The sequence below is a fragment of the Pterocles gutturalis genome, unplaced genomic scaffold (assembly GCF_000699245.1).
Source record: "Pterocles gutturalis isolate BGI_N339 unplaced genomic scaffold, ASM69924v1 scaffold32819, whole genome shotgun sequence".
Classification (NCBI taxonomy): domain Eukaryota; kingdom Metazoa; phylum Chordata; class Aves; order Pterocliformes; family Pteroclidae; genus Pterocles; species Pterocles gutturalis.
Window position 1 is genome coordinate 9,951 of NW_010136843.1, and position 12,915 is coordinate 22,865.

General features: G+C 36.6%; 1 protein-coding gene across 1 annotated transcript in view; it reads left to right on the forward strand.

Annotated features, from left to right (window-relative positions):
• Window positions 1-12,915, forward strand: part of RASA2 (RAS p21 protein activator 2) — a 41,295-nt gene that overhangs the window by 3,732 nt on the left and 24,648 nt on the right. Inside the window, exons 2-4 of the mRNA XM_010082455.1 lie at window positions 1,879-1,982; window positions 3,010-3,104; window positions 6,283-6,359. Coding sequence (XP_010080757.1) covers window positions 1,879-1,982; window positions 3,010-3,104; window positions 6,283-6,359 — 276 coding nt within the window. The remainder of the gene's footprint in view (window positions 1-1,878; window positions 1,983-3,009; window positions 3,105-6,282; window positions 6,360-12,915) is intronic.

The following is a 12,915-nucleotide window of genomic DNA, read 5'->3' on the forward strand; positions in this document are numbered from 1 at the left end:
CTCTCTTTGTTTGTATTGGTGCAACTGTTATTTGTGTAGCTATTGGGGGAGCCATGTCATGGAATTGACACGAGTTTAAAATAAGGCTTTGTTTAATCTTTTTTGGACTGAGTTATTGTGTCAATGCAATTAGAATAAGCAGCCAAGGTAGTAAGGAAATTGAGGCTGCTTAGAGCTGCACTGCTGCTAAAGGTAACACACATGGATTTATACCTTTAGTGGTGCTGCTGACAAGAACCCAGCCCTTGAAATCAAAGTGGTATTTGTTGGCTTTGAAATTAAAAAAAAAAAAAGTGTGAAGCTGAAAAACTGCAAGCAAATTTTTCAACTGAGAATTCTTCAGTTATTTCTCAGTGTAATGCAAAGGCTAATACTGATTTGTGTGCTTTCGAGCCTGTGGCAAAAGGTCTGTGTTTGAAAAAAAGGAACATTTTCATTTGTGAAATTCCTCATAATGAATTTGTGCAGTTGAAGCTCTTATTTCTAAAAATTGGTTTTAGAAATTTGGAATGCTAGATTTTTCACCTGTGCTTTTTGCCCACTAACTTACTTAAAAAAGTTAGTTATCAGCTTTTCCCCACTAACTAACTTTAAAAAGTTAGTTATCAGCTCTTTTCTTATTTTTAACGTATTTAATGAACCATTGGTCCTTAAGCATTTGGTGTTTTTTTCTGTAACTATTTTGAAAGGAAAAGAATAGGGATGATATCCTATTCTTCTTGGTATCCTTTTGGGGTAGGGAATACTATGAACTGATTATTCCAAACATAAGCATATTTGTATTAGTTTTGTAAAATATTGTAGCAATACAGTGTCAGAAAGGTATTTTACTGAGAAACAGAAAAAACCCCACCCTTCATTTCTGGGTTTGATATAACTGTCATCACAGTACTTTTCTGTTGAAAGAAGGCAGAGGCTAAAATTAGTTTCATGAAGCTGCGCACCTTTCCCTGGTGATGTTAATATGTTATAATTGAAAAGTATTTGAAGTCTGTAAGAATCCAGTAGTTCCAAAATACCAGGGTATTTTTCATGGGCGCAGTTGAGTTTCAGAATTTACAACTTGCAGTGACACAAAGAACATTCTGGTTTCGTTCAGTCATTTGAAATACAACCTTCTGACTGCTAACTATGATTGCATCAGTAAGTGCTCCTTAAGTTTAATGGAAGCATATTTCCTTGAGTGCAGGTACCAACACAGTGTGTGAAATGTCTCTAAGGTAGAGGAACCCAGAGGCTTTTTATGTACGGGACTCTGCAAATGGCAGTTAAGTGGGGTGAACTGTAAACGTTGAATTGGCCTTCATTAGATGGAGAAATGTGGTGACCATTTCAGCGTGCAGGAGACTTCTCTTTTTCCTGTTCTGTTTTACAGTTGCTAATGCTTATGGCTTCATTTTACAGGTCTGAATCTTTAAGCATCAAGTTTGACACAAAATTAGAGCTTAAACAAATGTTGTCAGTTAGTGAAGTAATTCATAAATTGTGTCTTAATGTAATTTGATTGTGTCCTGAATGAAAAAAGAGGAAGATAAAACTTGTGTCTCAGGAAGTCATTTGTGGTGGGTAGAGAACTATTCGGAATAATTACAGGACAGAAGAATAGAATTGAAATTGCTGAGGAGACAACGCTTTCTGTGGGTGCTCTGATTCTTTTTTCTTTTTTTTGAACATGTGTGGGTCATTTTCATGATGTTTTAACTTGCACTGGTTTTGTATGTGCTTGTAATGAAAATGTTGTGAATGGCTTTGATGGATAACTATAGTGCTAAAGGCCAAGGTCTGTGACTGTGGTAAAAATGTAGCATTTTGGTGTTTGTGTCCTGTGTAAATTACATAAGGTGTTTCTCTATTTTAACTTTCAGTCTTTCTTTTCAGCCCTTATTTTGGGGAAGAGTTTTACTTTGAGATTCCAAGAACATTCCAGTGGTTGTCCTTCTACATTTATGATAAAAGTGTTTTACAAAAAGACCTGCGTATAGGTAAGTTCTGGGATACCATCTACATAACATTTGGTTATTTTCAGTATCATTATTGTACTGTTAAGGATACAATTGTTAAAGTTATGCATTTTTCAAAACACAGTGTAAAGTGCACTTACACAATATGTTCCTTTAAAATTTGAAAAGCAGGATTTTGCTTCCTGGCTTTATTCTATTATACTAACTAAAATATGTTTATTTTTTAGGCTAAGAGGACATTTTATAGTTTTATAATCTCAATACATTTTTTAAAATTCTATTTGTTTTTTCTTCACTTACATTTCGTTGGAATATTTGAATAATTGTCACTACCTGTACGTCTTTAAAGAATGAATTGTGGAATAATTCCACAGTAATTGCAATTGTGGAAGAATTCTTGAAAATATAGATATTTTTTTCTCTGTCAGTGCAACCTGTGACTTAGTGACTTATAAATTGCTGCAAAATACTTTATGTAGCTTAGCTGAAGAATTACAGGAGGTAGATTTTTTTTTTTCCAATGCATAATGGCTCTATTGCCGCAGCTATTTGGATATAGTTGCTATAACGTTCTAACAGGCTGCTGTGGAAGAAGGCTTCACATTACTTGAATTGAGGAAGGAAATAATTTGCACCAGGATGCCAGATAATTTGGTATAATAACAGCTTTCCAAATAGCAATCAGAAGAGTAAAAGGCATCTACCTTCAGTTCCCTATTTAAACATTCTTCAACACCGTTACTGTGCTCTCAAATCTTTATTATGTTATTTTCAGACGTGTGTTCTTTATTTTACCTAATATTGTTATTAGTGATATCCAAGATAACACATTGTAATTAACTTAATTTGTCTATATATAAACCTTTTTCTGCTTTACTTAATCTTCATGTTCTTTTTTTCCATAAGCTTTTCATATAGCATCATGAGCTTAAAAAAAGCATAAAAGAAAGAGTTTAAACAAAAATCAGACTTCAAATCTATTTAAATAATTGTCCTATTTAGATGAAAGTGATATTTATGTTTATCTCTCCCTGTCCCCCTCCCCCAGGAAAGGTGTCAATCAAAAAGGAAGATTTATGCAACTATACAGGAAAAGAGAACTGGTTTATGCTTCAACCTGTTGATTCTAATTCAGAGGTTCAGGTAACTATTAAATTGCACATTTACATTTTAAAAATTAAATATAGATTAAGTGCATGTAATGATAGAATTTTATATTGAGCTGTGGGAGATAGAGGTTAGCATATGTCTAATTCTTGTGAGACAGTTGTGGCTTTCAGCTTGATTAGAGAATAATGCATGTTCTACATTTCTAAACTGGCTGTTTTTCTCGTGATATTCAAAATTGGCAGAAGACTTGAAGCAACTATTTGGGAAGTGCCTTAACAGTACTTTGATGTCTAAAACCTTTGGTGCAAGAGGAGCTATGTACTTGAGAGAGGTGAATGATTTAGGAAACTATAGAATTTTTTTTCTTTTTTTGTTTTTTTGTCGTGTTATCTGAAATGGTGACTAACCATTTCCTGTCACATAATCAGTCTTCAAAACTGGAGGTACTTGTGCTGTGCTCATTTATTATATTTTGAAATATTTTCTGCATTCAGTATCAACTTGCACTTCAGAGTTGTATTTTGGTCTGTGATTTGGGTTCTTCTGGCAAAATTGTTCTAGTAATACGTAAAAATGAGAGGCTCTAGAAGTTGTAGCTATTTATTCTTTTTGGTTTGAGGAAGAAAACAGAACAATATTCCTGAGAATCTCTTAGCCTTGTTCCTGTGATTACCAGTTTATTAGATTTTAATTTTTTTTTTTTTCAGATTTCTAACTCTGTTTAGAAAGGCTAACCCACCACTCCCCTCAATAACTTTCCCAACCGTAGGCTACCCTCCAGACAAAAGAGTATGCACCTCATCCTCTTGAATTTAAAGGACAGAAGGCTTTATGAAGAAAACTAACACCACCAAAAGTTACTTTGTGGTACACTTGGAACAATAGTGGGATTCTGTATATGGAATGTGGGCACAGTATATTTAAAATACAGTTGCCAACCCAGTTTCCACTTAAGAGCTCTAGAAAACTAGAAGACTTGTAATATTTCATAATGTGGAAGAGATCAAAATATTGACACTGTAGGGAGGAAAAAAACTCTTCAAATACAGTGTTAAAATGCAGTAGCAATTCTAAAAACAAAACTGTGTAACTAAATTGTTTTTGTAGTTCTGAGGTTTAGTCTGGTGATTTGGACAGTGTTTTTGTCTCTGTTGTTACCATGTGAATCTTGGCCGTATGATCAACAGCTCCATCTTCCTCTAGTCAGTATCTGAAAATTGGATATTAATCCATTTATGAAGTTAAAATGGAACCTACCTGCCTTTGAACAGTCCTGAGATCTACAGATGAAAAGGGTGTTTGTATAAAGTGCACTGTTTGTTTATTGCATAAGAACGGGTGATTTCTCTTTGTTTTGAACTAAAACTGATCTGTACAACCACATTGAAAACCTGGTTGCATATTATGTCGGAAGTTCTGATATAGATCTGCAGATCAGCCACTTCAGGAAACCATCACACTTCTCGCAACAAACAAAACAACAAAAATGTACCTGAAAGTCTCCATACATGTCAGGGAAATATTTACTTAGAGCCATGTTGCCGTAGCCATCCTGGTGCTCAGTTTTGAACAAACTACATCTACAGATAGTTCAGAGGAGCAGTAAACTTTCTGTTTTACTCTACTGATTAGCATGGAACACTTTATTTGTTTGTTTTCTTAAAAGCAAAGGGAAGATGTTTAGGCCCTTCAGTAGGTCTGCCTACTAAAACTAGTTGAGTCAGCTATTACAATAAATACTACTGATGTTGTCTTTTCATTTGTCATTCAAAAACTGCCTTGTAAGGCTGTTGACATGCTTCTCAGTGTCCTGTTTTTATCCTGGAAATCTATTTTTGTAATGAGTTTCTTTACTTGACAAATATTTTCTTAGTGTACCTGTGTTCCAATGTGTGTAGTAACAGTTTGCAAAACATTTGGCAGGCATCCCAAAACAGTTACATTTAAAACTTCCTTGTAAAAGAAACTTCACCTCTCCTCCCATGTGACCTACAGAGAAAGAAACACAGCCCTTGCCCCAGGGGATTTACAATAAAAACGTTTCAGTTTTATGTCAAAGCATGAGTGCTGTAGAAATGTTTGCAAGGTCAGGTAAGGGTTTTGCTTCCGTTTTAGTGTTGTAAAGCTAAAATGTGGTTCAAATTATAGCTTGCTTCTTTTGCTACACTTTGAAATTACCTTTCAGGTCCTTCCCCTAAGAATCATAATCGTAGACAGACCAGTGTCATAACATTTAGCAAATAGACAAATTCCAAGAATACTAAGGAGAATATGGTTTAGAGGAAAGACTCTGTCAGTGTCTGGTTATCTTCTATGTGAAAGCCAGCACAAATAGCTGGTCACTGAAAAGAGTAGCAATGTTGTTCAGGCAGTAAGTGTTTGGAGCAGGGTTATAGTACCAAATTTTGGTCATCCCAGGAAAGTTGCACATTGTGGTTTGGAGTTTTTGGAGCCTTTTATTGAGAGAGTAGAGTATGCTGGCCCTCGCCGAGTTCTGAATTTAATCCATGCTGTGCAATCTTTTATGGATTCTTTTTCTTAACACATCCTACCATATCTGAAAAGGAAAAGGAAGAAGCCAGGTTTAGTAACTATTGCTACCTTTTCCTCTCCTTTGGTTGTGTTTACTGTTCCATGAGTACATCAGCAGAGTTCATGAGATAGTTGAAAGGTGCACTGGGGTGCATAATAAATTTCTGAATGATATTCAGTCTGGTGAGGTGGACAGAATTTCACAGCTGGATATTAAACGTTGCTGGTTGTGGCTACTGCATACTATTGTACTTTTCTAAATATACATAACTGCCTTCAGAGTGCAAGGTAATTTTAGAAGTTTCTCCTGAAATGCTTATAAATTTGCTGTTTGTTCAAGGGTTCATCCCATGCTTAGGAAAAAAAAGCTGAGAGGGACTTTTGCTCTTGGTACTTCCTCATGCTGGAAGAAATATTTTTTGTGTGTGTTAAGTCTGTGGAGGTTTGACCAATGCACGTGCTATCTGCAGTTGAGGATAATGCTTCTCTATTGTTGTCTCGCGAAGTTCAAATGCATTCATCATACTCACAGGATATGTGCTTTAGAATAGATATTTGCTTTAAGTGGATATATTAGAGTTACTTTAAATAGCTTCTAACTGTAAATTATTATTGCTCTAATTGCCACTTTTAAAATAAAGGCTTTTAAAATTATATGTGTTTCTCTCATTTTTTTCAGGGAAAAGTTCACCTTGAATTAAAACTGAATGAACTGATAACAGATAATGGATCCGTGTGCCAGCAACTAGTAGTACAGTAAGAAAATATGTTAATCCTTGAATATTTAGTTGTTTGTTTAGAACATTGTCATTTGTCTCTCTTAATATTGAATGGCTTCACATCCTGGTACCAGTAACATTTTTCTTTTTATGTAACTTTCCTTGGAGCCCACCTTGCTGAGGGAATGAGTATACGCTTAGGGAGCTCTTGCAGAATTTTTCCACAACTGCTCATGTCTGTTGCTCCTGAAGCACTCACTTTTGTTATGACTCAGCATGGCCATCTGATATCATTAGTTCAGTGTCTTGTAATTCCAACTGTATTGGGTCTGGCGGGAAAGCTAGGAATGTCCGCTGCAGCTGACAGCCAGAACTCGCAGTACTGCTGTTTCTGACAGAATTGAGCTGCTGGTGGTGGTGTTGGCAGTGTGAGACTTTTTCAGTAGTAATATTTTGGTCTGGTATGTGAAAATCCACTTTTATTTTTGCTTCAGAAGTACTTTCTCATGATTAACCATGATGAGGAGTGTTCATACAAAACAAAGTACAGGAGTTGCCATTCTGGAGCAGCGTAACGTCACATTTCAGTAAAATTTCTTAGCAACAGCTGAAGGAGTTTTCACTACCAAACTGAATTTTGACTCCAAAGTGTAAAAGACATTACAGCGTGTCAAAGAGCCTCATAGAAACAGTAAACTTTTGTTATATGTTGTTTCAAAAAAGACAAATTTTACGAATATTAAAGAAAAAGCACAGAATGAGACATATTGGAAGATAGTAACCAGTCTGTACTCTTGTATTGTTACTCGTGGAGCCATATTTGATAATGATCCTGTGTGGTGGCTTTGGGAGTCTGAACATACAGTTTACAGATACTAGTCACAGAAGACTTAAAATTCCACATGTAGTGGTCGTTCTGTTTCTTTTTATTCATTATTAAGCAATTTATTTAAGGCCAGAAACTGAAAAGAAGCAAATTCAAATGCAGCTATACAAAAATGTTTTGACACTATCATAAGAAGTTCATTTGATAAGGGCATACTAGGAGATACTGGTCTCTCTAGAAACTAATCTTGTCCTTTATTTTGGAATAAGTCTGACAGCCTTCTATGTTACTTGCCTCTGGGAGACTGTTTGCTTTAATTGAAAAGACCAGTGGAAACCAATGACTTGCAGAGGCTCAGTGAGATTCACAGCGTTCTCTTGTGACTCTTCTTTACCCTCTCAGCATGAGCAAGGTTCAGGAGAACCAGCCACTCTTACTGCAGTTTTTTTGTTTTTAGTACTTCAGAAAGAAATAAAGGCTCTTCTGCACTTGTCTCCTAACAGGTTGTGGGATAGGCCATGTGAAGAAAAGGGTGCAGACAAGGGACTTGTAAAGACTAAGGGAAAATTAAGATGAAAAACTTAAAATGTACTAAGATTCTTTTATTTTGCTTTTCAGCATTATTTATTGACATTTATTTGTTCAGAGAGTGAGGCTTGTTTGGTTGTTTGGTTTTTTTTTTTTTTTTTAAATCTTCTCTGATAATTTAGTATGAAAGAATGAGTTGTATTGTAAAACTGTGAGGGGAGGAAATAGTGTGGTCTTCCGCTTATCTCAATGCCTTCATGTTCAGATCAGCTCCAGGGAGCAGAGGGAGACCATTACACTGTCGATTTTGCTAATGTAATTTTTATTATGAAGTTTAAATTATGTTCTTTCTGCCTTAGATGAGTAGTTTAGTTGGAGCAAGACCTAGCAAGATAATCTCTTTGCTTTTCTGTTACTTGGTATGAAAAGGGAAGCTAGTTCTGTGATAGAACTAAGTCAGTGAAACTGGTAATACTTTAATAGCTATTGTAGGCTGATAATTCAGGTAGGATATGGAAACTTGCTGTACATCAGTGTATATTTATAACTTCAAGATAACTCTGAATGTGTTTCTACTCATACAGTGGGTGGCAGAGAGTCCTGCTGCTCTTATTTTTGTATCCCACTTGCAGCACAAGACAGAACTAGAACAGCTTTTCCCCCTTGGACTATTCACCACCAAAAGCTAGGTGAAGCTTTATGACTTTGTGTTTTATTCCCAGCTTAACTTTCTGATAGATTTTTTTTTTAAAATTTCTTTATATATACATGCACTTTAGTCTAAGTTAATTTTTTTTTTTATTTTTAAAACATGTTTGGATTTTTCATCTGGTGAAGAAAAGTTACTTTAGAAAGTTACAGTTGCAGATTGCAGTTTTGAGTAGGAAGTGGGTTACTCACTGTGCCCTTTCTTAGGATCTCTTTATGACGGAGATAAATGATCAAAAGGAAGCCGGGGTTCTCTGGTGGTTGCTGTGCTTACCCACCCACTGACATGTGGGAGAGGACTGTGCGTTAAACGCTGCAGTATTACCTCAGTACTTTTGTGTTCATCTGAGATTATGAAATGCGCTAGAGTTCCTTAAACTAAAAATGCTTAGTAGTGTTTTATCACACATGCCGATAGCCTTGAAATAATTGGCTAGATAGGTAATATATTGTACATAAATATAACTTTGGATGTACATGTGAGAGTATGAGAAATAAGAAATCTCTCACTGGATATAGTATTATAGAAATGGATGTGACAGCATTTTTGAGACCCGTTTGATCTAAAGCATGAGGACCTTACAGAAAATACACATGAAATTCTTTAATAGAAAATTTAAATTCTTTGAAATTCAGTCTACTTATTTTGTAAATTTCCGAGGATAATTAGTCAGCGATGTACTTATTGCTCTGTTTTCTTAGTCACCAGGCCCTGAGAAGTCATTATATTAGTAACTCCTTTAAAAAAGCTGAAAGATAGGAAGTAGCAGAGCTGTGATTGAGTGAAAAAAGACCAAGAGTGGGCATATATGTGTTTCTGTCCCTGTCTCTTCTCAGTCTGTCAAAACTGAAAAAGCATTGACCAAAGAAAAAGAATAGCGGAAAAAGTAATTCTTAAAATACCTGCCTTTCAGAGCCATGTTTTACTTCATGTCCAAATTAATGGTCTCTTGATGTAATGAGACAGGGAAGCTTTTAAACCTTCACCAGTTACATTTTTTTTGTAGGATAAGAGAATTCTAGAAACTTGTGCTGGGTTTTGTGCATTGGTAAGTTTCTAATGGATATCTGCCCTGTATTTCCTGAGAATTCAGAAGTTCTACAAAGATGAAAAGTAGTATCTGTAACTTTCACAACATAAGATTAAAGATTGTGTTAAGTGCGCAGACGATAGCCGGTAATTCAAGGGCTGTGATTCTGAGCGTTACCTGGAGTCCCCCATCACCCTTTTGTTTGTAGCTGAACCAAAGCAATTGGGTTAGACCTGACTAGGAGATGAATTCACATTATTTTGGTTCTGTAGACATGGTTGTAGAAGCTTTTTTTGCTGGTCTTCTAGATGGGTTTTATGATGAGGATTGGTTTAAAAACTGAACATAATTCCAGGAGGAAGCGGTTTTTGAAAGTTAAGGATTTGAACAACAGCTGCTGATGATGTTAGCCTCTTACAGCTGATGTGGGAGGTGAGGAAGGATTAATTTCTCATGCCAGTATATATAGTAAAGCTGTCATTTTTTTAGACAAGAAGTTGTTGGGAAAAGAACATACGATTTTAGAAAGAGAAGTGTTGCAGCATATGGTGAAGGGATGGTCTAACATGATGGTATAACAAAACCAGGAATGTGATTCCTCATGTTTCTTTCTTTTTGTACTCTATCACCCTGCCCACCCTCTTCTTTTTGTTTTTAATTTAGATCCTTATTAGGGCTCTGTTCCCCATCTTTATGTAAGGGAAGTAAGCTTGAGGAAGGATAAATATTAATATAGTGCAAACTATGTTTGTATCGGCGAACTTGTGGATAACAGTCAGAAACCCCCTTACTTCTTAAAAACTGGAAGTTTCCTTCTTTTGCTTAAGTTGACAAAAAGTGGTCACATACAAGACATACCACAACTATCTGGTCTGGTCTTGATGCCAGGTGTGGGGGGCAGAAGAAAAAAAAGGTGGCAAATTTTTTCAAGGTGGGACTTTCTGAAGCCAGCTAGGACTTTCAGGTTATATAAGCATTCTAAAAACATGAAATTGAAATAACGTTTTTCCCTGGGGGAGGTAAAATTAAGACTTGTGATTGCTTATCTGATATCAATGAAGCCCTTAAACTTTTTTGAAATATAAGTGTGAAGTTAATCTTCCTTTGGGGAAGGGGTGTCTTAGAGACCGCTTACAGTGGGCTAAGCCCTGATTTTACAGATAATTTTTATATTAATTGTAAACTTGCTGTTAAATTTCATGCAGATACACCCACAGACCATTTCTGAATTAAAATTTTGTTTTGTCTCCAATTCTTGTTGTTTCCTTTTCTAATGTGTGAATGAGGAGGGGAAAAAGATAACGCAGTAGATTAACTGCTGACTCAATGTGGGCTCTTTTTTTCAAAACCACAATGGCATGTATAGTAGCACATTTCAAAAATATATGCTTGCAGCTCTCCTTTCTGGGAGTCTGTAAAAACAAGTTTGCGTGACTATTGTTTGCATATTTGCTGCTGCTGAAACGGATGACACTTGAGCAGTTTCTTGCTAAATTAGGCTGTTGGACGGTAGTACTTGCCTTCTCTGTGTTTAGCACGACTTCAACTCTGAAAGAAACAGTTTTACGTCTTTACAGTGCAAATACTTGAAAGTTCAGAAATGGCTTTTTTTGCACTTTTCTAAATAAATTATATACTCTACTATCTTAAACTGACCTGTCACTAGTTACTGTCCTATTTATACTTTATCTGCTCTGATTAAGTCATTCTAGGGAACATAACAATTTTTATGATGTGTACAAATCCTAATGGCTGCAGTTATTTAGTTTCTGCACTTGGAGAACTTGAGTTGAGTTGAATGGTGGAGGTAAGAGTTCCTCAGTCATGGAGGGGGTTTATTGCAGCCTGTGTCATTTTAAAGACTTATTTCCATCTTTTGAATATGTGCCAGTTGCATCTGAAAGGCTCATATTTCCTGTCTGAAACTGCTCTTGCAGAACAAACTACTGAGATATGAAGCAAGAATTAATGCAAACTGAAAGATCTCTTACACTGTACCCTAACTGATTAGTAGTTTGAGAAAATAACAGAAGTTCATCCGTTAGCTATTGCTTAGACTTCATGAGAAAATGCAGTAGTTTAAAATATAAAGGGCTTTTAAGTTCCTGTCTGCTTCTTCAAACTGTATGCTTATTTGTACCTTTTGAATGAAAATTGCTCATGCCAGCCTAGATAGATGAAACAATTTGTCAAAGCTGAAATCTTTACCGTATGGTGGAAATATATTTGTTTGTCAGAATATGAATTTAAATTTAGTGTTGGGCTTTTTTGTTTGTTTGTTTGGTCAAAGTGTTTGGGGTTGTTTTTTGTTTGGGGGGGAGGGGGTTTTGGTGGGTTTTCTGTTTGTTTTTTTCCTGTTGTAGAAGGTTGCAGTTCTTGCACTTTGATCCTTTGAGAATGGGCGGTATTCCTGTGAGATTTGCTAACTGGTGAACTTCTTGAGGTTATACTTTTCCATTTCTGTTGAGCCTACTCTAATTGAGCCACTTCAAACACCTTCAGAAATTTTGGAACATGTTTACTGTAGGCTGTTGATTTAGTATCTGCAATAATTCAGTCTCATGTGTTCAGTCCATAGGGAGTAACGATCCAGTTTGGTAGTGCTGAGTTGATGTAATGGCTTCCTACCCTCAGTGGGTACTTGCCTCGCACTGCCGTTGGAGCTTGTGACACCTTCTGTGTGACTAGCTTCATTCTGGTTGCCAGACTGACTGAAAGCTGCCTTGAAATCTAGATAGCTTTTTGTAAGGTTAGTAGAAAGAATCATCATAGGTGATAGATGCAAGGCAGGAGTGTCAGAGGAGGAGGAGGATCCAGCATTTGGTGCGGTTCAGGTGACTTAGCTGTGCTGCTGGATGGTGTGTCTGAGGCAGACTCCAGGCCGTGACTGGAGAGTTAAGGGGCTGACTGGCTTAGCTTAGAGTGAGAGATGGGAGGGGAGAAGGGGAGATAAATTTGGAAAAAATTCTTGAGACTGCTGGGTCTGAAAAAGAAAGATTTGGGAATATTGGGAGTTGATGGTCAGGGGGACTGGAATATTGTGTGTTTTTTGAGATGTTGGAATGGGGCAGGCTGTCTAAGCTAGGTAGGCCTTCCTTGCTGGCAACAGAAGTGGGACCTGGGCAGGAGATGAAAAGGAAATGCTAGAGCTGCCTACGCAGGGAGACTGACTGGAGCATGAAATCAGCTTGGAGTGACAGATCTGTATGATGAATCTGGAGATTCTAGTTCTGTTGCAAGGCTGTGTAGTTGTCAGTAAAATGTTTTTTAACTTGCAGGAAATCACAAATAAGCCTTTCCTTTAGTTCGTGTGTGTTGCGGTCAAGCTGTAAGAAGACAGGGGCAGGTGGAACAAGCTGTTTCTGTAACCAGAAGTAGGGCATTGTGATCAGGTTTTGTTGATATGATAATACGTGTTTTCCCCCAGGATCATTGTGTTAGGTATGCAGGTCATTCATGCAGTCATCAGGGAAGGAGTGAGAAACTTCGTACATAGGGAA